We start from the raw sequence: 23,331 nt of genomic DNA on the forward strand, positions 1-23,331 counted from the left end.
AACGCCCACAGAGGAGCTGCAGCTTCCACCGAGAACTACCGGGACCGAGATGCCCGGCTCGGGATGGTTTCCGGGCGTAAAGTGCTTGGACCGGAGCTCTGGAAGAGGTGAGGAAATGATTTTAAATTTTAAATCGTCTGTAACTCATTTCAAAGGAGGAGGTGAGAGTCTGGAGTCGGGAGAGAGGTGCTTGTTATCGGGGAGCAAATGCACCTCTGACTGAGTCTGCAGGGAGGATCTCTCTGCAGAGAATAAACCTAAGTTGAGCTCCAACTTGGCCGACACAAAACAAGCCGGCATCTCGAGTAAAATGAAGCTTTACAGTGTAGTATTGCATGTAGATATGTTGTTTATCTACACATCCTGAGTGCCATAAGTTAAAGGTTATTGTTCTCTCTTTTGTGGCTGGAATCACTGCCTCCGTTTACCACTGAAACTCCATTTTCCACTCATCTCTGCACAACAAAGGATGCATGTGATCTGGGCTTGTGGATGGCTTGTTGTTAGTAGGATGCACCTTTTTAAATGTCTGGTCTTTGTCATTATGGTTTGTCATGTTAATGAAAAAGACATTTCCAGGCCTCTATAGAAACGTTTTCCCTTGCATGTGTTATTCTGTCAGAAAGAGGATGCTGCTAGAATGGGGAAACTGCTCAGTATCTAAATCAAAGCACTCTGGGTCATAGCTTCATTTGTGTGTGTGTATATATATATGAATTAGGAGAAATTCAAAGTGTTACATGTGCAGCACTTTATTTTACACTACACAGGACCTGTATTTAAGGCTTTAAATATAGCAACACTCATGCTTCAAAGCATGGTATATAATTAGCTCATTTAAAATGTGGACAAATTGAATATGTAGCCTACTTCAAGGGCTGCCTGGCTGATTTGTGAAAAACACTTTTTTAACAACAGTAAGTACTGTGCATAGCAATTCCCCACTTTATTTGTCTTTTGTCTATTTAAATAGTGCAATGTACAAAAACGCAGCATGACTTTTATTTTGAAGCGTTTGGCCGGAGTTGACGCCTCCTCTCGGCTGCTCTCAGTCACTCAGCAGCATCTTGAGTCCAGGGAGGCAGGTCGATGCAAAGCCTCCACACACAGCTTCGTTTTCTCCTCCTGCCATCAGTGACAGCTGTTTCCATTTGATGCTTCTCACACCTCAACCTCTCAGGTAACTTCACACCTCGCCTCAGGAAAAAAGGGAGAAGCAAGTCAAGTAATGGTGGCTCTAATCTCTGACGATACAATCAATGAAGCATTGCTCCATTTAAATCTTAATTAGGGCTAAAGATGGAAGACTGTTCGTCCTCACAGAGAATATTTGCGTGTGCATGGCTTGCATTAAAGTGACATTCTTGAGATGGTAAGCTGCAAATCTAGAAGAAGAAGAAGAAAAATGGTTAAGTCACATCTTGGTAATATTTTCAAAGAGATTATATGATATTGGATGTCATAAGGAACATACAGCAATTTATTCACAGAGTAGGCTGACACACTTTTCAGCAAGAAAACCTACAGATAGAAGTGTGTGTGTGTGTGTGTGTGTGTGTGTGTGTGTGTGTGTGTGTGTGTGTGTGTGTGTGTGTGTGTGTGTGTGTGTGTGTGTGATGCTTTACAATTTAAGACTTCTACTATTGTATTTTTTACAATGAGTGTCCACATATATGGCTCATAAGTGAAACTAGTGTAAATGCAGAAGGCCTGGCTCATAGTCTGGTCCGGTGCCTTCTATTCTTCTCTTCTCTAATGCAGTAACGTGCATTTCCTCTGGTTCCATCTGCCCGTGGCGTAATAGCTCCTGAAGTTAATTTTCTCTTCCAAGAAAAAAAAAAAAAAAATGCTGCCTCATGGCTTGTGTTGTAGCTCCTTCCACTTCCCATTGGAAGCCCCCCCTCCTTTTATGGACCATTAAGAGGCAACCACCGATGGTTAAGTTGTCAGCTGGGCCTGATTGATTCAGTTAGACCACAGATGAGACCGATCTGTGCCTGAGATTCCTCCGATGCTCTCAGTCCTCCCCCCCCTCCATCCGGCAGATAGTAGTATAATAGCCTGTCTTTAAGGGGGAGATGGTGAGTGTAAAGTGAGAAAACCTATGTACCAGGTTAATGCTTTTTGTGTATGATCACTTACCTGCAGTGTAGTAAAGATACACTGTGTTGCATGGTGGTAAGTTGTCCCTGCAGTGCAGCAGCAGTCTGCACACAGGTTGGAGGGACTCTGACAAAGAAAAGTTTAGCAAAGGCGAGGAGCATTTTGGGATACTTGTAGATAAAAAATGTAAAAAAAAAAAAAAAGTGGGCCACTGGTCCCTGTGGTGGTAAATGATGCTTTTCTGGGCCAGGCTCGGTGATGACGTTCACCCGGCCCGGATTGGGAACAGACACCCATGTCCATCCATTTTGGAGAGTGGTGCTGAAACTGTGCTGCTCGGATACTCACTGCAGAAAGGTCCAACAGAGAGACTGCAGGTCTGACTTTGCTTTCCCAACAGCAGCCACCTTTTTTCCGATCTACACATCTGTCATTGATACCTCTCTGGAGCAGGCCTGTAAGTATGCTTCAGCTCAGTCCACCTGACTTGGGACCTACTGCTGTTAAATCAGCTATGCACCATCTCAGTTTTACTATTAACTTTACTTTTTAGACTTAAGTCTTAAGTGTGGATTAAATGACTTTCCTCAATTGAATTGGCAGCTTTTTGTGCCCAAAACCCTTGCTCTGGACAGAGAAGCGCACTGCTATTTACAGATGGCATAACCCAGCCAGCTGCTGCCTTTTTCCGCTCCCATCGTAATTCAATCAGCGCTAGCAGAGTGCGCCAGTGAGGGTGTGTGCAGTCGGGATGTCCAGGCGGTCTCTAACGGCTACTTTTACATACCTGAATGGCGGCTCCTATTCCAAGGTAGTGTGTTTGTGGTACAGAAAATGGGGAGACGACAAAAATCCCAGCTTTTATCATCCATGAAAAGGATGTGGGGCTTGATATATGGGTTTTCAAACATGATAGTTCAGCCTGATTGTATAGTGTTGAAGACAAGATTATAGTATGACTAGTGATGGATGAGGTGGGGACATAACTTTCTGACTAATTTATATACTCTTCTGTCAGAATATTTAAGCTCCAGTTTGGTGTTTATGTCGTTAATTGGTTGCGTATGTCATGTCTTCCTTGATTTGTTTGCTCAACACTGTGAAGTGACTTGCGGCGGCTGTCAAAAACTTCAAACATCATATATTTCATGACGCGGCAGACACTGAGCGACAAAGGGTCCTGCACTGTTTTGACAGACTCATAACTTCTATTGATCAGTTCTGAATGGCAGAGAGGGGGAAGAGGGTTAATAGCTCTAAAGGGAAGTAAGCCATCAACATCCTTTTTTTTATGGGCACATTCTGAAACTGTCTGTGAGCGTGACAGAAACAGCAAGTGAAACAGAGCAATATGTGAATTGCTCTGTTTCTGCTCTGAATGTTTCTACTGAAGCCGGCCCTTTTTTATCTTTTCTCGGATAGTCTATGTTGTAGTTAACATGCAGTGATTTCATGCAAGTGTTAAGCATACATAACATATAAGGCTCTGGCTGAAATGGTGGAAAATTCTCAGTATTTGCAGCTCTACCCCCTCACTGCCTCAAATCCGCTCGTACTTTCAGACACCAAAGATATTTTCTCTTTTCTCTGGATAGAGCAAAACGCTCACCACTCTGCTCGATTATTTTGAGTCATCCAGCCAAGTCTGTGGCACACAGGGCGGGAGTGTAAGAAAATTCATCTCCGACCACGAATACATCTGCCTCCTCTCAGGGGTGTTAGGGTTCTCCATTCTGTTTGGACGACTGTACGATGAAAACTACAGAACTTTAAAGCCAATTTTATAAGGTAAGATAAGATGGACTTTATTGTCCAACAGGCAAACTTGTCTTGGGCTTTCAGCTCCTGCATCAAACATGGTTTCAGGCAGGGTAATTGGCCAGTTTGAAGTCCAAATGTCGTTACTAAGGCTTCTTCTTTTGATGAGGAAGTTGACCATTGACCCTTCCAGTAAATGGGTCTGGAAGAAGAACAGAGAAGAATGCCATAATACAGTAAATATTTGCATAGGTTGGAAACCGCTTCTGAGTTTACACGTCTATCCGTCCATCACAATGCTGTCATGCGTGCCTTGGGCAGATGTCGCTTTTCATCATGGCAAACCATTGATCAATGATAACATTAATAGTCTTGTCAAAGGGCCTTCTGTGGCCTGGACACCATCACAGTCTAAAGATGCTTTTGCTCTTAATCTTGCCATTCGTTGAAAACGATGTTTGCCCGCAAGACAAGAATGTTGCAATTTAGTTAGACCAGTAATTCACAGAAATGGAAGCTGATATGGAGGCCCATCAAACCACCAGAAGGATTACTTTGCATTGAAAATCGTTAGTACTGTTCTGGAGAGGAACCGAAGCAGTTTTGTGGGTAGTAATAACCTCATGCCATTTAGTTTTGGGTTTCTCGAGCAAAGCTAATGTCCGTGCATGCTTTCCTCGACGGGCCCAACAATATGTGGCATTGTTTATATTGCAAAGAATGGTCAACTTCTGTGTGAAGTATTGCGCTGCATCTAATAATTATTTTAATTCCATTATTTTCTTTTTCGTTTTGTTTAAGCCATCAATAATTTCTATAAAGTCCCTATCAGTCATGTAAAATGCAAATGCCAATTCCTTAGAGCCCAAGCTGATGCTTTAAAGTAACTTAGATATTAAAGTTACAATGGAATAAAACACAGAAAGGCTGCAACCAGCACATCTTTGTTTTGTTTTTGTGCTTGAAAAATGACAAACAATAAATAAATGATCAAAATAGTTGCAGATTAATTCATTGAGTTTCAGCAGAACGAGAAATGGGTCATTCACTACTTTCCATCGCCCTTCCATTCTCCAATTCACAAATGCCCAATTCTCAATAAATGGGCATATGCAACAGGTCCAGTAGTTGCAAGAAAGTAAAGTCTGCTCATTTTTCTCATTTTCTTTAATGGGAAGCTTTTTTTATTTGTATTCCAGTTTAAGTTGTACTGAATACTCAGTTCATAACAGCTTCTGTTGGTCTCCTCTCTGAGCTAAAGCACCGTTGACTGTTTCCCCCGCTCTGCTGCTCTCTGCCCCGGGGCTCTATCAGTCTGCTCTGTCTTTTTGCATTTGTATTTCTTTTATATTTCTAAAATGAAGAAACACTACTTGTTAGGTATTTGCTTTGCCAGCTCAGTCACTAACTATAACCATCAACGGCAAAATATTTTTTTGGCAAACATAAATTGCCCACTTCAAATACTTTGTGGTTGTGAAGTGCACTTGGCCAACAAAAGTGTTTGATTACATTTTTGAAGTGTTTCGATGAGAGTGTTTTGACTTTTTACCTGTGAGTAGTTTGAACGAGACCCAATTGGACCCAAAGGCCTGAGTGGACGCCAGCCAACAGTTCTCCCACGAGGCTTTAACACTACCATCACTCTATCGTGACGTAACGCATATCCGTTCACACTTAAGTCATCCACCTTTTGAGCATCACTGTAGCATCATTGTCTTTTTTTAGATTGACCTGAATCTGCTGGAGTCCAGCTACTGCAAGTTTTACCAAAGTGTGTGTGTTTTCTGAGATTTATTTTCATGCTGCATCTTTCTGTCTTTCTGTTTTTTAAAGGGCCTTTGCTGTTTTGTCTTCTTCACGGCTCCTCAGAGTGCTAACTCTCTCAAGTACATATGAGAAAATGGGGATTATTTTGTTGCATCTTCTAGTTGAAGCTTGATCTCAATGCTGTCGGCTTTAAGACCCTTTATTACGTTGCACTTGCTCTATCAACATGCAATAACTAAATGGAGATCTTACTCTATGTCAAGTGTAAATGAGGTCTACATCTCAGACTCGATCTGGTTTAAATATGTTGGTTTTCATTATAGTGATAGTGACGCATGCATTTTCACTCCCTCCTTTCTGTTTATGACTAATTATGATCTAAACCTTTTTGTTTTTCTTTTATCAGGGGGGTTAAGATGGGTGGAGCTGCCATCTTACGCATGCTGGAGACCTGAACAAATACTGGTAAACTGCTGCTGAGGACCTCAACCACCCCCGTCCCACCCATGACTTTCTATAGTGTATGTCTACACCTTTATATATTTACACAAATGCACAATTAATGATACTAAGATCACTTATAATGAATACAATGCCACATGAATCCTATTTAAAGATTACATTTTGGAGAATCATAACAACAGCCATGGATACATTGTCTATGGTAAAAATATTCATTTGTGTCCAAAATGACAAACACTGTGCTAGTCATTGCTGACATTTTTTTTTTCTCAAGTATATTAAAGGATAATACATAATGATAGAAATACTGCATTTATACTTTCCTGTATTTAAATGTAATTTATTTTAGCTAAATAGAATTTACTACACATGGTTTGATTTTATATTTGGCATGAAAGTCGTCAGTGATTATTGGCTTTATCTTTCTCAGATCAGTTTGAGTTGGATGCTTCAGATACTTTCATACTAAAAATAATAATTATGGCTTTCATGGAATTTTAATGAAATCATTTAAGACTAAATATCTCATTATTCCATGACCACGGTATATATAGATATTTTTGGAGCATAACTTGCAAACATATTTGAGGAAAAACTGATTCACTACTACTTTTACACTCTTTTAACTTGTTTAACTAGTGTGTCTCAGCTCCCATCTCAAACTGGTGTTGATGCTCCAACTGTTGTTTTTCAGGAGCCGTTGATTGGTGTGCCTCAAACTCTGTAATGGAAAATCGTGGTGAGTGCCAAGTTGCTCGTTGTGGTTTGTTAAGTGCAGTGTTAAGGCTGTGGAGAGAGCTGCAGATCCACTCATCTTGCTATACATCCACTGTTTATGGGGTCTGTCGAGTCTCTGTACGTTTTATGAGCTACTCAGCAATGCATCTTTTCAAACTTGGGGCCTGATTGGGGATCAGTTTCCCCTCCCAAAGCTTGGCCTCTTACAGACTATTCCCTGGTCAGTATAGGTCTGTGTGTGTCATGGTTAAATTAGTTTTGTCAACCGTCACCTGTAGGTCTTTAGCTAACCAGTTCCCTTTTGTAAAACTAATCGGCCAAAAAAAACAGGTAGTTCAAAAGCCCAAATGTTCATGCCCTAAACCATCCCGATGACTTCCTATGGCTACTTCATAATAAATGCAATACACAATTATTAGCACTAAAAGACTGAAAAACATCTACAGATGTGTTGTTATTATTATTGAGTTACCATTGACGCAATAGTTAGACATTTGGGGTGATACGGTTATTTGCTTTCTGGACAAGAGTTAGATCAATGCCACTTTCATGAAGCTACAGGCAGCAGCTGCTTAACTTAGCTTAGCTTAGCATAACGGCTAGATACAAGGAGAATCTGCTTGTCTTAAAGTGATAAAACCTACCTAGCAGTACCTCTTAAGCTATATATAACTAAATGTTATTTGTTTAATCAATTTATTAAGAAAACAATTAAAAAGGGGGTGCACTTCCTGATGGATTATGTTACCTTTGGACAGAGCCAGGCTAGATATTTCCATCTGTTTCTAGTCTTTGTGCTAAGCTAAGCTCACTAGCTGCTGGAGTGGTATTGAGCTTCTCATCTAACTCTTGTCCAGAAAGCATATCTTTCAAAAAGTAGTTGAACGTCATACTAATGTTAAGAAATAACATCCTGTTCTTTGTCCTGATCTCTGTTGTTTTTTACCAAGCTGGTGTTCAGTTATTCTTATTTTATCTTGCTTAAAGACTACGACGATACGATCAGCGGTTGAAGCCATGGTCTCATAAAAAAATGATGAAGCATATGTTAAAACGTTTTTTTTTTTTTTTTTATCCTTTTCTATCATAAATGAGACTTGCAGCAGGAACCCATAGCTTTTTAGCACCATCCATAGGTGCCATACTCCCCATGTTGGACGAGTCTGCGTATGTGCATGTATGTGTGTACCTGCCTCAGTCTGTGTGCCTACTGAATGTAGCTTGGCCCAGTCTGTTATCCAGGTCAGGCCAACAGGTTCTGGGCTCATGCGGATTGGCTCAGCTCTCTCCCTGGAAGCCGGCCCGGTGTGGAGGCTGTATTTGGGGCACAGGGAGAGAAAAGGAACGCTGTCGAATACACTAGCTCTCCATCTTTAGAAACAGCTTGAGATGCAGCCAAATGCTAAGAAAACTCTGATCTATCTAGGCATAATGACACAGCTCAATGCTCTGGATTCCTCTGAGGAGCAGTCAGACGAGGTTTTCTGAAGACACACAAACCTCAAAAGGAATCAAAGCTCTAATTCAGGGGTCCACTCTGCGCTCTCTCCTTTCCTCTACTTTGGAGAAAGCTGTCTCTTTTTCTTTTCTGCCTCTCTCTCCCTCTCTATTCTAGCTCCAAACAGGACAGCTCTCCTTGGCAAACAGGTTTCAAAGTCATGCTAATGCCTCTAAGACTGTTCAAATTGTGATAAGAGACTTGGAGATATGCAGAAAATGGTTTCTGGGGGCATTAAGAGGGGTGAGCGGCATGATAAACACCCTCTGTCAGTTCTACAAAAACAGTATTCTCAACTTAATACTAGTGTGCAATTTTGACAAGATTGACTTGTGATCCATGATTCTTCTAATTAACCAGTTTAGTGCCTTTGTAGCTGCTGGAATTCTTCGTCTATTGTTCATGTTACAATGTTGATAGTGAGCCACGTCTCAGAGACACTTGACCTTTACACAGCTCCCTAAAAAGTCACGTCTCTTTTTTGTTCTTTAAATTACTCCTGATTGAGGGCATTGATTGAAATTGCTACGATTTCCTACAGCTCCATCCTTCTCATCAAGACTACATTTAAGGTTTTTGCCTGTCAGGTTAGATGCATCATTTAGCCATGCCTTATACATACACCATATATACTCCATCTCCTGTTCTCATTGTCATCTCAGCGCTAGGAAGGCAAGAAAATACCGACACCAATGTGTGAGGCCGATGATTGTTTTCAAGGCATACGTTGTGGTCTGAGGTTTTGAGTCTAGCTTTTCTGTTTCTGGATCACAGTGTTAAAAGTCCCTGTTCTCTTGAGACCCGCTGCACCACTTAGCATACATTGCATTGGACGTGCACTATTGGATGCACACATTGTACCACATACCGCAGCGCACACATTAAATTGAAAACATAACTTGTCTTTCTCCCAGGAATGGTAGGCATCTTTCAGTGAATGCTGACCTGTGCTGCGAGCCAAGGAGGGAGGGTCGGTGAGCAAGGGGGAGAGGGAGTCCAACTCCTGGAGGGAGGGAAGGTCTTAAGGAGATTGCAGGAGGGAGGGACGGGGGAAGGACTGGACTGAAAGGCGTAGAGGACGGGTAGACAAGGGAAACACAGAGGAGAAGAAAAGACCTGAGGTAGAGGAGACCAGGGGACTTTGTTGAACAAGGAGGAAGGCAGGTGCAGCTGTCCAGTGTAGCGTGCACGTTTCTGGGTGCAGGACAGGTAGAGGCCCCTTAGGGGCTGGATCATGGGACAGAGCCTTCGTGTGGAGACCCCAGTTCAGGACCCACAACAACACAACAATGGCGGTGAGTTCCTGGACTCACTCATGCACCCTGTGTGTATTTTACACAGTTATGCATTCCTCAACAGCAACAAACACAGCATGAAATTAGTTTTTCAATGAATTAAAGCATAGAGGGGAGATAAGGGTTGGAGATTGTATAATCAAGTTTGCACGGTCTCCTTTCTCTCGGCCCCCTCCTTCACTTTCACCACCACAAGGAATGTTAAATCACTGGGATCACGTGGATGAATCTCAGCTGTGTTTTAACACACTCATGTGTTGCGCACTTATTTTCTTATGTTACAGCGCACGTGAAAGTTATTTTCTCCGTAAAATGTGATATTGTAAATACTTTTTTCTTTAATTTGGGGATTATTGGAAATGGAGATTGTAGCTGAATTTGACAGGTTTTACATAATTTTTTTTATCAATTCTTACATTTTTCCTCCTTTTGATTATTGTGCTTATTAATATTGCAGAGCATAAAACCTACAGACAGAATTAATCTTTAATTAACGATCTTCACCTTTGGTTTGACAAGTAGAAAGTAGTGAATTTGAAGGACGGATTAAAACATTGCTTACCTTAAACAGCATACTTAAATGGTATTCATATGATTTACTATGCTAATGGATTTTAAATGGTTGAATGATTTTAGGTCACATACGATCCCGCAAGAAGCAATCGCAGTGATTATAACATCTTTGTGTGCTGTCCGTTAATAAGATTAAAATAGTATAATCTGGCCTGGCAAGTGTTAGGGTTATAATGAGTTTGGAGGCATTTCCCAACCACTGCACCTTGTGGAAGGTGTCGCCTTACGTAAGTGATCGGGATGCTTTGGCTAGCCGATTGGCTAAAAGGCCGGGTCCTTTAAAACAATAATCTCCTTTAACCAAATGCTCACCTGACCAGGCCGACCATGACTCATTGAATCATGAGGTTAGAGGGAAATCCGGCCTCTCTGGGAGATGTTTGAGAGAGTGGTAGGTGTGGCTTCAGGATGGGGGGGATACGTCAGAGGAACACACACGTACATAAATACACACACAGTGTCACACACCCCCATGTTTCCTGACTGGTTCCTTATCTTGGCAGACCTCCTGATTACAAAGCATGACTACTACAAATTCTGTTTCTGGCCTTATTCTGAATGGAAATTGGGTTTTATATCATCAAGATATATTTAACGGTCAGAATATTAATTAGTTTAAATGTGTTGTACTTTTCAGCACTGTGTTGCCATTGGCAGGCTGTGTTGTTGAGTTTGTCTTTGTTCTTCGTCACAGAATCAGGGTGGAGTGCTGTTTCCTCCCTGTGTTTCCAGGCTGCCCACCCCCCCCGTTCCCGTCCCACACACACATTTTCCCTGTACTTTTTCTCTCTTTGTAGCTCTTTTTTACCCTTTTACTCCCACTCCCACTCCCACAGTCACACTCAGCCCTAGTGCCACCACACACCAGACCTCTTCTCACTAGAGCTGAAACTATGACATGTCGGAAGAATTTTTCTCTGTATCTGTGAAATATAACTTTTGAGTGGATCCACAGCTCTCGTGACTGTGATAACTGAATTGGATGTGCTGTGCTTTTCTTTTGTGTCGGTGGATTGACACATTTTAAAATCAGGCATCCCTGCCTAATGAACAAGCCTAAGGAAATGGCCAGTCGTCTTTTTCAAATAGATGCCTGCTGCATGGGCTGAGTCCGCTGCGGTCGTCATCTCTGCAGTGTTTCGGAGTGTGCGGGCCTGGCACAGGCAGCTCTTAGCCTGCTTCACTGCCTTCAGCTGAGCCACTGTGTCAGAGGCTCGTCTGACAGAACCGTCTGCTGTGTGAAAACCTGAGTTCTGGATCACAAGCTGCCTTAAGCAATGCTTAATCTGGATGTTATGGCAGCTGGTCCGAATCCTCAGATTTCTACCTTGCCAAGATAAGCTGGATTTCCATGGTGCGGACGTGTCCCTTGAACCCGGAGCCTCTTTGCTGTAGTTTCAAACAGCTCTCTACAACTTGTCCCTCTGGCATTTTCTGTTGGGAAATATACAGGACAGTCTATTTGAATGCTTCCTGTTTTCCAATGGCATGCTGTTTCAAGTCCCGCTACCATGGAAGCTGGACGCTTAACAACCCTCTACCAGGTAGACTAGTGCTAGTTTTTGAAAGGCTTGTCGAAAATGTAACTTTTCATTTTGAATAAGCAGTAGTGCATGCATTTAAACAGTTCTGATTTGAACCGTTTTGGAGGTTTTCCCGATGGTCAGGCTTTTAAGCACTATGTAAGCAGTCGGTTCAAATTTTACCCCGCCAGCAGCATTGAGGTAGCAGTGTGGAGTAGCGGTTAAAGACTCTGTCCTTCAGCTGCAAAAATGGGTTTGAATCCTGTGTCAGCAACCATCAACCATTTCAAAATGTCCCTTAGCAAGATACTGAAACTCTGCCAGCTCTAGGGCTGCTGGTCCGTAGCCAACCCTGACGTCCCTGCTGTGTGTGTCAAACGAAGAGTCAGTTTCCACCCAGGAATGATATTGTTGTTATTATGTCCCTACGTTCTTGATTGGACTGCTGTGTATGTCACATCAGCACTGTAGGTATTGTTTGTGAGCATATTGTTGTGGGAATCAGACTGCCAGGCGTTATTGTTGCAGGGACATCCTGTGTGAGCATGAGACTGGATGTTTTAGATCGGACCCTGTTCTCTCTCCACTGGTAATATTATGTCTGCTGAGTACAGCAGCTGCAGCCTTGGAAGAGCTAATGTTTGAAACTCTGTGAGCTCAGCACCCTTTCAGTTGGCCTGTCAATCACGTAACCCAGAATATTTAACCATGACTGCAGAATGCCATTTAATGGAGTACTTAAAGCCTTAATGGCGTCTCTTAAAAATTGGGTTCTTTGAAACGCTTCCCTTCTTAATAGTTGCCTGCATGTATTTATGACCACGACCACGTTCGGTTACTGTATAGCTGCATCCATGTGTGAGCCTCTCTATAGAGGCAGCCAGGGCTGAAAGGCTGATAAGGCACTAGTCTCCATCCAGCCAAGGAATGTGAGCACTTGACAGTGAGAAATCCTGGCTGCACGCCAGCGTCAGACCTCTCCTGTTAACTGTGGATATGTGGAGGAGTCCATGAGCTCTCAGCATCACCCTGCCAAAGCACACTCAGTCCCCGAGAAGTAACAGCTAAAGATAATAACAGCCATAATGAACACAGCCCTCTTTACGAAGGCAGCAGAGGAGCTCAGTAAGAATGGAGACATCAGAATATTGGGACTGCTGATGGATCTGTTCTCTTATTATTTTTTTTCATGCTCCCGTGTTTTGTTTGAAGTTGCGCAAATCTGGTTAAAACAGTTGGATTTATATTGAATCACTTCTTTTATTTTAGATGATGAAGCTGAGCAGCACCACAGCACTATGGTGGGAGAAGGGGGCAGCACGGGGGACAGCACCCCTCCCCCAAAGCGCAAGGGCAAGTTCTCCACCCTTGGCAAGATCTTCAAGCCGTGGAAGTGGCGGAAGAAGAAAAGCAGCGACAAGTTCAAGGAAACTTCAGAAGGTTTGTGGCCTGAACTCACTGTGTTTGTAGTGTGAATAAGTCCCCCTCCTTTCTCACCGGTCGTATCAGTTGCATTCAGCTTTCATCAAAATTCCTCAATGCTTGGGTTCCTGCCTGGATGTTAAAGGCCCCTTTTGGCCCTCTTCATGTTTTCAATGCACCTACGATAAGCTGCTAACAAAATATCATGTTGAGGATGGATCTTGAAACTAGCTTCTTTGAATTAACATTGTGATTATGACAGATTTTACTGAACTACCTTTTACTTGAAAAGATAACCGTGTAATGTTAATTCTGTTTTTTGACGGCAGAACTGGAGAGAAAGATGTCAACGAGGCGGACGCGGCAGGAGCTTATAGAACAGGGGGTGCTGAAGGAGGTCCCGGACAACGGTAAGAGTGCTTGTGTTACACATCTGATCCCTCTTCACAACGCAGTGTGTATCTGACAGCAGCGTCCCCGAGGCTAACACCCACACAGGACAATTAAGTCATCAGTACATAATGGCAGGAACACCGTTCCCCTAACCAGCAGAGTCTGAAACATATTTTAAAATAGACAAATTTACTTTCACCTTGCTGTTTTTCAAAGTAATGTAATATCTGTTTAATATGGCATGCCACTCTCCAGAGCTGAGGAAAAGTGGAACGAATTGTGCCCTGCAGCAAAATAGCTCTGAGAGGGGTGTGTGCAAGCGTAATGCTGGCCCCGCTGCCGCAGAAGCCCATTTATTAAAACCTACAGCTGCTCCTTCATCACACCAACAAACATAGACTCTGTCTACAGGCCTGGGTTAAGGGCACCTTTCTTTGTTTCCATGTGGAAGTGGCTACAACTAAATATTATTTTCATTATTGATTAATCTGTTCCTTATTTATTTTATTTATTTTCCAGTCTGTAAGATGTCAGAAAGTAGTACCCATCACAATACCTCAGGGCCCAAGACCAACAGATTTAAAACCAATACTGTAGGCATTTAATTTAAGTAAACCAGAGAAGAGCTGTCATTTTACATAAAGCTTCAAGAGGGAGGGAACAATAAAATAACAAAAAATAATTTACAATATCAAACTAAGACATTGGCAGTCTAAAACATTTTGAATAACTTTTTTAGAGAAAATATTATTTTGTAGTTGTTTTGCCACCAGCCACATGTTATTTTGTATGTTTGTCAGATGCAGATACACACAACCAGAAGCATCTCTACGTGAAGAACGGCCACACACTGCCTGTGAGCACTGGGGTCGGAGGTGGTGGTGGAGGAGTCGTCGGTGGAGGCAGGAGTCCATGCAATCAGGGCAAACTCCCTTTGGAGTCAGACTTTAGGATGAACCCGGCCTGGCTCGCCCAGCCAGACGACCGCAGGGGTTGGTCACCCTCTGACGGAGACCACCGAGGAACTCTGGGTTCCAGGGGCACGGGACTGCATGACGATGGGAGGAGAGGCGGAGGAGTGGGGCCACGTGCACATGTTGAGGGCGAGTGGAAGCCTAATATGGTCTGGCAGGGCCAGATTCACGGCCAGATGGAGGATTGCAGACGTGGGGGTCGACTTCATCCTGAGGACGGGCAGAAGAGGCCCGGGCTGCAGAAGGCCCCCTCGGAGGATGGCAGGAGGAGTCGACCTGCAGAAGCGGACTGGAAGCCCACACTCCCCCGGCATGCATCTGCTGAGGAGGGGAGGGCCCGCAGAGGTCAGACATTTCAAGATTTATTTTTAGATTTCCACACATTTTGAAAATCTGTACTCCTAAGATCCCTATTCAGAGATCATCCCTTTGGTCAAATCAAAGTTAAAGTGTATAATTTACACCCTGACCTCCTTCATACATGTTTGAAGATAGTATGTGATTCATCCCTCCATGTGTTCTTTCACTGACTCCTACTGTCACACTCCTGCTTATGTGCCGTCCTCCCAGATATAGACAGGCTCCTGTCGGCTCCCAGGGGCCCTGCTCCAGCTACGCTTCTTATTCAGGAACATGAGGGAATAGCTCGTCCTCTCTTCTCCTAATTAATGTGGCACGATCACTATACCCATTTATTGCCCTTTAAAGCTAACACTGTCAGTTGAGTGATAATTGGTGAAGACCCACAGCTAATTGTTTTTACTGAAACATTACACTTTGAGAAATAATCCTGTTTTCTGCTGTTTTTAGATCTCAGTTTTCCAGTTATCACTTATGTGACACCTGAACAACTTACATTTTTTTATAACTTTGGTAGCTATGTTCAAATGTATGTCCGTAAGACAAAAGAAGAAAAGAATATAGATAGCAAAATGCATCATATTGAAAAAGCCAATGCAGAACTACAGTAGGAAAGGAGAACTCTTTCTATTGATACATTTGCAGGTGAACAGATATTTTCTCCCACTTTCCTTCATCTATCCCTACTCTTCACTTTTCTCTGTCTTACCTTGTACTTTCCTTTTATCTTTCCCTCTATGTTGCTGCTTTTTTCCTCCCTCTCCCACTCCATTTCTATCTTTATCACATAAACTGCTTTCTGTCCTTTTTCCTCTCTCTCCCTCTGCTCACTTCCATGTTTCCTCTTGATTATTTCCTCTTTGGCTGTGTGACATCACAGTGATAAAGGCTCATCTGTAAATAAATAACCCTTAACTTCAGAGCTGCAGCTTCGAGGAATGGCGTGGGAGCAGCATCTGCAGCGTGGGGGGTGCTGTGGGGTGGGCAGTGGGAGGTGGGTCTTTGGTGGTAATTGCAGCCGCCTACTCTGTTTATCTTCACAGCTGATCCCTGGATAATACGATTCTCAAACAAGTGCTATTGCAGAGAGTGCTTTGAGTGGTGTAACAGCAGAAAATGGCTCGCTGCTCAGTCCCTGAACTGAAACATTTATAGTCATGTAGAGAGGTATTTTATAATGAGATGTCACTAATTCAATAATGGTATAAGATGAGAGTAGACTTTTGAAATGCCCGCTATGTAGAATAGTTTGTGTGCACAGATTTTAAAATGGCATTTTTAGTTTAAATGTCTTTATCTTAGTGGCATTGAGTACTGTAGTTATTTGGTTTAATAACTTTTTTTAATCTAACGTATCCCCATGATATTTTCTTTTCATAGAGTCGGACAGCCATTTTGTTCCTGACCCAGAATCCTTGCGGGACACCCTGCGCGAACCTCTGCCTCCAAAACAGTCCGTCATGCCTCCAAAATGGCTGATGACATCCGCCCCTGAACCCAGCAGCAAAGGTGCAGCCCGCACCCCACCTAACCACCACACAAACCAGTTCTGCTCTCTCTCCGCCCCCTCGGCTGTGGCGCCCAAACCTGTGCGGTCCGTCTCCTCTGCGGGTGCGTCCACTCAGCAGCCGTCGTGTGTAGCCCCGACCTCCACCTCTCATGGCACCAAGCAGCCCCCTGTGCCCCCACCCAAGCCTGTGAACAGGGGCAATGCCGGCATGCTGGGTAGGTTCTTCTTAATAGTGGGTGTTTTTTGTTTTTTTTGTTAAAATGTGATGGTGGGTGTATCAACTTGATCATGTGACGCCTGCATTAGAGTCCCAAGTGTGCATTATGAACACTTAAATGTCTGCTCACTTAGCATGTCAGTTTCCCACTGGTGAGTACAATATGTACCTTTTATGAGTCAGTGCTCAACTGTTGGCAAAGAGAAGTCCTCAACACAGCTAGCTTCAAATACACACACACACACACACTTGCACACACACATCCTTGTAATGATGTTATCTAAACAGCTCGAGTTGCTTTTCCCCAGCTAATTACTTATTACGCCTGGACTATTTCAGCTGCTAACTTTTCCCCAGAATTTCACACTCTGAAGATAACAGGGACTCCTGTGGCTTTGGGATGCTGCTCGCACAGAGGCAGTGTAGTGTTGGTTGTTTTTGTTTACTGTGGGGTTTATCTCATCTGGGATCTTGCCATAATTGACACTCGGGCAGGGCTGTTTACTTTGATAGATGCTTTGCTCATCAGCAGATCTGAGGATTTTTGGTACCATAAAAATGTGTGGACTTCTTGTCATGCCTTTAGTTGTGTCTTTGTGATTGAATTCATTTTTTTTTTGTTATGCTTTGAGAATTTTCATTCCTTTTCTCCCATTTATCGTTAATTTAATCAGATGTGACAAGTCAAATGGGGAAAAAATTTACCAGATGTCCTATTTGTCGTCACTTGAGGCTACATTGGTTAGCACTTTGCAACTAACATCATTTCATTTTCACAAGCTTTCTGCTACCAAGAACAGGCCAACCAGAAATGTAATTAAGATAACAAATTTGGTTGATGCAGTCGTTGACAGTTTATTGAAGCTGCCCATGAAGGCAAACTTACTAAACATAAACATTTTAAAGGAATTGTTTGACATTTTGGGAAGTACACATTTGCAAATACTACTTCCCGTTAAATATGAAGCTGCGGCCTGGTGACATTCAGTTAAGCATAGCTATGCTACAAACACAACGTGCTTTTTTACACTTCTGTTTTTTGATACATTAAAGGTGCAGTGTGTAGGGTTTGGCGACATCTGGCGGCGAAGTTGCAAATTGCAACCAACTGAAACTGTGTGTGTCAAGAGGGAACGAGAATTACGATGCCCGACATGAAAACGCAAATGGAATAGATCCCCCTAAATGCTTCAGACTTTAGACATTGCCAGGCTAGCTGTTTATCCCTGCTTTAATCTTAAGGTTTAGCTTAAGCTAGCTTTCTCCTGGTTGCAGCTTCATATTGAACAGACAGATATGATCGTTGCATCAGTCTTCGCATATGACTCCTGGCAAGAAAACAAAGTGTTTCCCACAATGTGTTTTTTTTTTTGTTGTTTTTGAGCATTTAGGGCTACAACACCCCTCCTTCATAGCGCACTCTATCTATACAGCCACATGCAGTACCCCCATGTACCGACATTCATTAAACACTCAAGCTGAAGGCCTCCGTCTCCTCCCTGTCAGTCTCAGCCCTGCAGGGGGGAGAGAACGCTCAGCTTCCTCTCTACTGGTCCTGCTGGAAGCGAGAGTGCGACTACGATGTCTACCTGTCCCTGCCTGTCTACCTGTGCCGGCGGGCCGGAGGCCTGCGCTCAGGTAAAAGGATACCATCTGGTATCTATGTGGGCCAGGGTGCTCGTGTCTGTGCCCCCTTCAGAGTCTGCGTTCTTCATGGTGTCGCGTCCTTTCTCGCTGCCAACATATTTCCCTCCTCAATGCCTTTAACTTGTTGACTGCCCTTGATATCTTTTCTTTGGATGTGGTATATAAGGGCCGCATGCACATAATGAGCTGATGATGAGTGTGCTGGGTGCTTTGTTTACATGAGAGGAAACTGCTGTGTAGGTGAGCAGTTGAATGTTTTTATTGTTATACTCTCCGCATTGGCATGTGAATAGGGGAGAGCCTCTAGCAGGTTCCAGCTGTGGCCTGCAATGCATCAAGTGAATTTTATAGTGCCAATCCACTTAGCTTCTGCTCAACTGGGATGGATTGGTGAATATGAATGGATGGATTAATGGAGGGGCCAAAGGGTTGTAACATAAGGGCCTGACTTAATTTAGAGAAGGAGATGTAGTCCAGTTCACTCTGGACTACTGCACTGACCTCTTATAACGTCTTAGTAGCATGGCTATGGCTTTTAACATTGTTGTGGCTTTAAGGCTCTTCTACAGCACTATAAGAATTCTATAGCTAATAAACAAATGTGCATGCAAATAATTGGAGTTTCTTTATTACAGCTTTTTTTATAGATGCTAATAAACGATGTGTACCTGCAGGTTAAGAATCTGGCTGTGTCGAGCATGTCAGCTGTATGTATCTTCTTCATCTCTGTGACCTGGGGCACATGCTGCACACTTGTTTGTTAGGGCAGTGTGTGCATTCATGTTGACTCAGTCATGTGATCCAACACACTGTATGCACGCAGTAATGCTCAGCCAGACATGTAATCCCAGTATTTATATTTGTTCATATGTATTATGTCATTGTTGGGTACATCATACATGAAGAGCTGATGCATGTGCACTCATGTGACAGCGGCAAACTAGATGGAAAAATAAAGCACCTGCTGGCAACTCACTCACAGACCTCATCTATTTGGCTTTTTGATTGGATGTATTAACTGTTTTTCCTTTTGCAGGTGACTTCACCCAAGCAACCGGGGGCGCCAGTCTTGTTCCAGCCAAGCCTTCTCCACCGATGCCTCCCAAGAGGACGACCCCCGTCACCAAACGAGGCACGGAGGACTCGAGCCATCCCATCAACCCCTCACCGCTTTCTCTCGAGGACCACAGCAGCCTCCCCATGGGCTTTCAGCTGCCTCCCCCTCCTCCCTCACCTCCCCTGCCGACACACAAACCACCTTCCCCTCCCCGCCAACACATACATACCCACCACCTCCACCATCAGCACTCCTACCCCCACCCACTGCCCCAACCCATACCAATGCTGTTTGACCCACCAAGCCCGACCAATGAGTCTCCTCAGAGACCAGCTCCTGTCCCGCTCCACATCATGATCCAGCGAGCCCTGTCCAGTCCCGGCCCGGCTCAGCCTCATCCAGACGGGTCACAGCGTGCACACACACTGCTTTTTGAAACCCCTCCGGACTACCAAGGTGGTCGCCCACTTCCTGTCAGCATCCAACCATTAAAACTGTGAGTCACTCAATACATAATAATTGGAGAACTTTTGTTCAGCAAGACTATTCCATAACGACAAAATCACAAGGTTTTATGGCAGATGCAGAACAAATGTAAGGCTTGTACCTACATGAGATCCAGCTTCTCATGTGGCCATAAGCAGCCTGAAACAACTCGTCCCTTGATCATTACAAAAGCAGGTATAGCTAGAAGGATGAGGGTGGGATATGGCTCCTGGTATGGCCAGAGTACTTTTATGTTGAAGGTTGGATTCATTTAAATTTGGTAAAACTATATTAAAGCCTGTCAGTCTTTTTAATGTGCAAAAGCTGCTTTTAAATTTCCAAAAATCAAACAAACGAATGCGTTTTTTGTATCCATAATGCTTATGTATTTATTATCTCTTCCCATTAGATCTGAAGATGACTACTCAGAGGAGGAAGAGGAGGAAGAGGAGGAGGAGGAAGATGATGAGGAAGAGGAGGAGTACGATGGGGAGATCCCTCAGCCAGAGCTGGAGCCACGGAGTCGCAGGTGCCTGGTCGGAGACGCCGGTGTTTGTGTCATCCCGGGGGGTAACAGCAGTGAGGAGGAGGAAGAAGAGGAGGAAGAGGATGAACGAGGAGAGCATGACATGCGTGGTGAGGACAGCGACTCAGACGGTCCTGTGCTTTATAAAGATGAAGACTCGGATGAGGAGGATGAGCCCCCACTTAGTAAGCATAACTATATTTTCTGAAAATATTTTAACATTTTTAGTGTTTTTATTTTAAAGTCTTGTGTAAAGCACTTCCTTTGTTTGTTTTTTGTGCTCCTTCACACCTGACCCCATCTCTTCTTGGCTTCTGTCCAGGCGCCCTGGCCAGCAGGGTCAAGAGGAAGGACACCTTGGCTCTGAAGCTGAGCAGCCGTCCCTGTGCCCCAGAGAGGGACAGGTTTACCCATGAGAGGGGCAGCCGAGACGACCTGCCTCCAGGACAGACCGGCCTCACCTGGCAGAGCAGGGAGCAGTGGGAAGCCATCCGCACACAGATCGGCTCTGCACTCACAAGGTAACGACAGACGTCATCGCGCTGATGTGCATATTCTGATTCTTTTGCATCCTTTAAACTGACAATAGTGGGTCTGTATTTACTAAAGAAATCCGAAGATCATTTCTTAGATCTTTGTCCTACTTATTGCCTGAATGACAAAAGGATGTAACTGTGTAAAAATAGTTCTACTCTTTCTTTTTTTTTCCCCAATTCAGGCGACTTAGCCAGAGACCCACTGCTGAGGAGCTCGAGCAAAGAAACATTCTTCAGCGTGAGTATCCAATCTTTCTTTCCTTTTTGCAGTTATCATTCATCACTGGACATTATAATGACCTTGCTCAGGAAGCTTGTTTGGTCGAACTGTTTTCAATGGGCTTGAACAAACATCCTAGCTTTGTCGCCGAATTACTGTTGTTTATGTAGAAAAAGACTCTTTTTATCCAGGCCAGTTCACAGTGTACAAAGGAATAATATCGTATACATGCTGTGATAGGAAGAATTTACACTTGAAAAGACATTCGAAACATGGATTACAGTTGACAATCTAATTTTGGAAACTGCTTTTTCTATTTGGTGCACATCAAGCCTGGCTTTCATGCAGAATCTAAATAAAGCTCTGCTGGTGGTTTTTTTTTTTCCCTCCCCTCTCTTTTATTCAGCCAGAAATCAGACTGACAGACAGGCTGAGGTTAGGGAGATCAAGCGGCGGCTGACCAGGAAGGTGAGGCAACACATCAAAAACAGACATCCAAGTGTCAAACCGTGTATTTGCTGGATATTAAACTGACATCTGTTTATCGTAGCTGAGTCAAAGACCCACAGTTGCAGAACTACAGGCAAGAAAAATCCTGCGGTTCCACGAGTACGTGGAAGTCACAGATGCCCAAGACTATGATCGGAGAGCAGACAAGCCGTGGACCAAGCTGACTCCTGCTGACAAGGTGCTCATCCAGTTTGCCATTACCAGCAAGTACCTGACAAACCAAATAAATCTCGAACTCTTTTACATAATATGAGCATCAAGTGTGATGTTTAGCATGCTTCCTTTTGAGTTCATAGTGACTCTATCTCTCTTTCCTGTTTCTTTGTCTAGGCGGCCATCCGGAAGGAGCTTAATGATTATAAGAGCACTGAAATGGAGGTCCACGAAGAGAGCAGAATCTACACCAGGTATACATTTTATCAGATGGATCTCGACATCATAATTCTTCAGATTTCAGTCCTGGTTGATTTTGGCGAGACCCTTGGTTGCCGCGACAACAGCAAGTGCTGTTTAATATTACAGCAAATACTCTACGTGCCACTACTGTGTCAGAAGAGCAACTGGTGTATCTGTTTACACAGAAGCAAATAAAGTCATGTTGTTTTAATGAAGAATTCAGTTAATAATTGGCCATTACTCAACCAATCTGATTTCATGGCGCACACAGGGCAAATAGCTTTCCACACAAGGGCAAGTTGAAAGAAGGTTGTTACCTTGCTAAGAAGTTGAATGTCGTCAGCCTGTTTCCTGCAACACTTCATCTCACAGCTCACTGTTACTGTTTCTTCTTGTTCCATTAATAGCTGCCATGTTTAACACTCATCCATAGACTAAATATGCTGAAAATATATTTTTTTCTTGTTTTGTCGACCAATGATTGCTCATAGCGTTAACCCCGATGAGAAATATATTATGTTTACGGTTACTGCTTCACAATAAAAGCTTTGTCATGTTTCATCTCAACAATTTTGATGTGAAACAGCAGCAGAAAATGTTGGGTTAATATTAGCAGTAACTTGATGCAGTCCTGATAGAGTATTAGGAGAACAGTAAACAAAGAGGCTGATGAGATAACATAAGAAACAGTAAAGCTAGATGACATGCATTTGTCATGTGAATCCCTTGAGCAGTCAGGGCGATTGAATCCAGATTGGAATGGCGCCACTTACAATGAAAACTGCTATATTAAATTGCTATATTAAATTAATTACAGAATGTTAATACATTGAATGGCTGTTGCTGAAGAAATAACAACAATGAAAAGTATCAAATATGGGGTTTTATTTAATGAAAATCTTATGGTACTTTAAGCAGAATATTAATGTTTGTTCATGCCTCATGACATCCTTTTTTTTTGTTTAGGTTTCATCGGCCTTAGACCCCCCCCCCTCCTTCACGGATAATGAAGCACTTAAGATCTCTGTGTGGCCCAGAAGCTGCTTCCTATGCGGACAGATCGCAGTTTTGACCTTTCCCGAATGTACTGTACAGATTATTAGAGGAAGCCTGGAACTGACAATGCTTCTCGCTTGCCCTCCATCGCCCTCCCACTACATTGCTTTCACTAAACTGAGCTGGTGGTGGTGGTTGAGGACCAGATGCAGTATTTCTCCCGGACAACAGGGGGAACCACGTGCCAATGAAGTGGAGAAGTGGCAGAGAACCTGCAGGGCCGACTCTCACTCTGCTGTTATGTGGTACCCCTCAGGGACTTGGATCTAGTTACAACCTTTAATGCGGCCTCATTCTGTGT

At 43.4% G+C, this 23,331-nt stretch overlaps 1 protein-coding gene across 5 annotated transcripts; it reads left to right on the forward strand.

Annotated features, from left to right (window-relative positions):
- Positions 1 to 22,970, forward strand: phactr4b (phosphatase and actin regulator 4b). Of its 5 annotated transcripts, none has more exons than XM_054622270.1 (15): positions 1 to 107; positions 6,038 to 6,152; positions 6,788 to 6,832; positions 12,990 to 13,160; positions 13,472 to 13,552; positions 14,336 to 14,854; positions 16,250 to 16,594; positions 19,280 to 19,796; positions 20,196 to 20,497; positions 20,635 to 20,833; positions 21,031 to 21,086; positions 21,475 to 21,536; positions 21,619 to 21,756; positions 21,909 to 21,985; positions 22,941 to 22,970. In XM_054622270.1, exons 3-15 carry the CDS (start codon positions 6,820 to 6,822, stop codon positions 22,954 to 22,956), a joined length of 2,496 nt encoding a protein of 831 aa, XP_054478245.1. In that variant the 5' UTR covers positions 1 to 107; positions 6,038 to 6,152; positions 6,788 to 6,819; the 3' UTR covers positions 22,957 to 22,970. The 5 variants fall into 5 exon arrangements, with proteins under 5 accessions (XP_054478245.1, XP_054478246.1, XP_054478243.1 ...); XM_054622271.1 differs by lacking the exon at positions 1 to 107 and adding an exon at positions 1,019 to 1,180; XM_054622268.1 differs by lacking the exons at positions 1 to 107; positions 6,038 to 6,152; positions 6,788 to 6,832 and adding an exon at positions 9,434 to 9,624.
- Positions 22,971 to 23,331: the final 361 nt, after the last annotated feature.

This window comes from Anoplopoma fimbria, chromosome 20, assembly GCF_027596085.1.
Source record: "Anoplopoma fimbria isolate UVic2021 breed Golden Eagle Sablefish chromosome 20, Afim_UVic_2022, whole genome shotgun sequence".
NCBI classification, from domain to species: Eukaryota; Metazoa; Chordata; class Actinopteri; order Perciformes; family Anoplopomatidae; genus Anoplopoma; species Anoplopoma fimbria.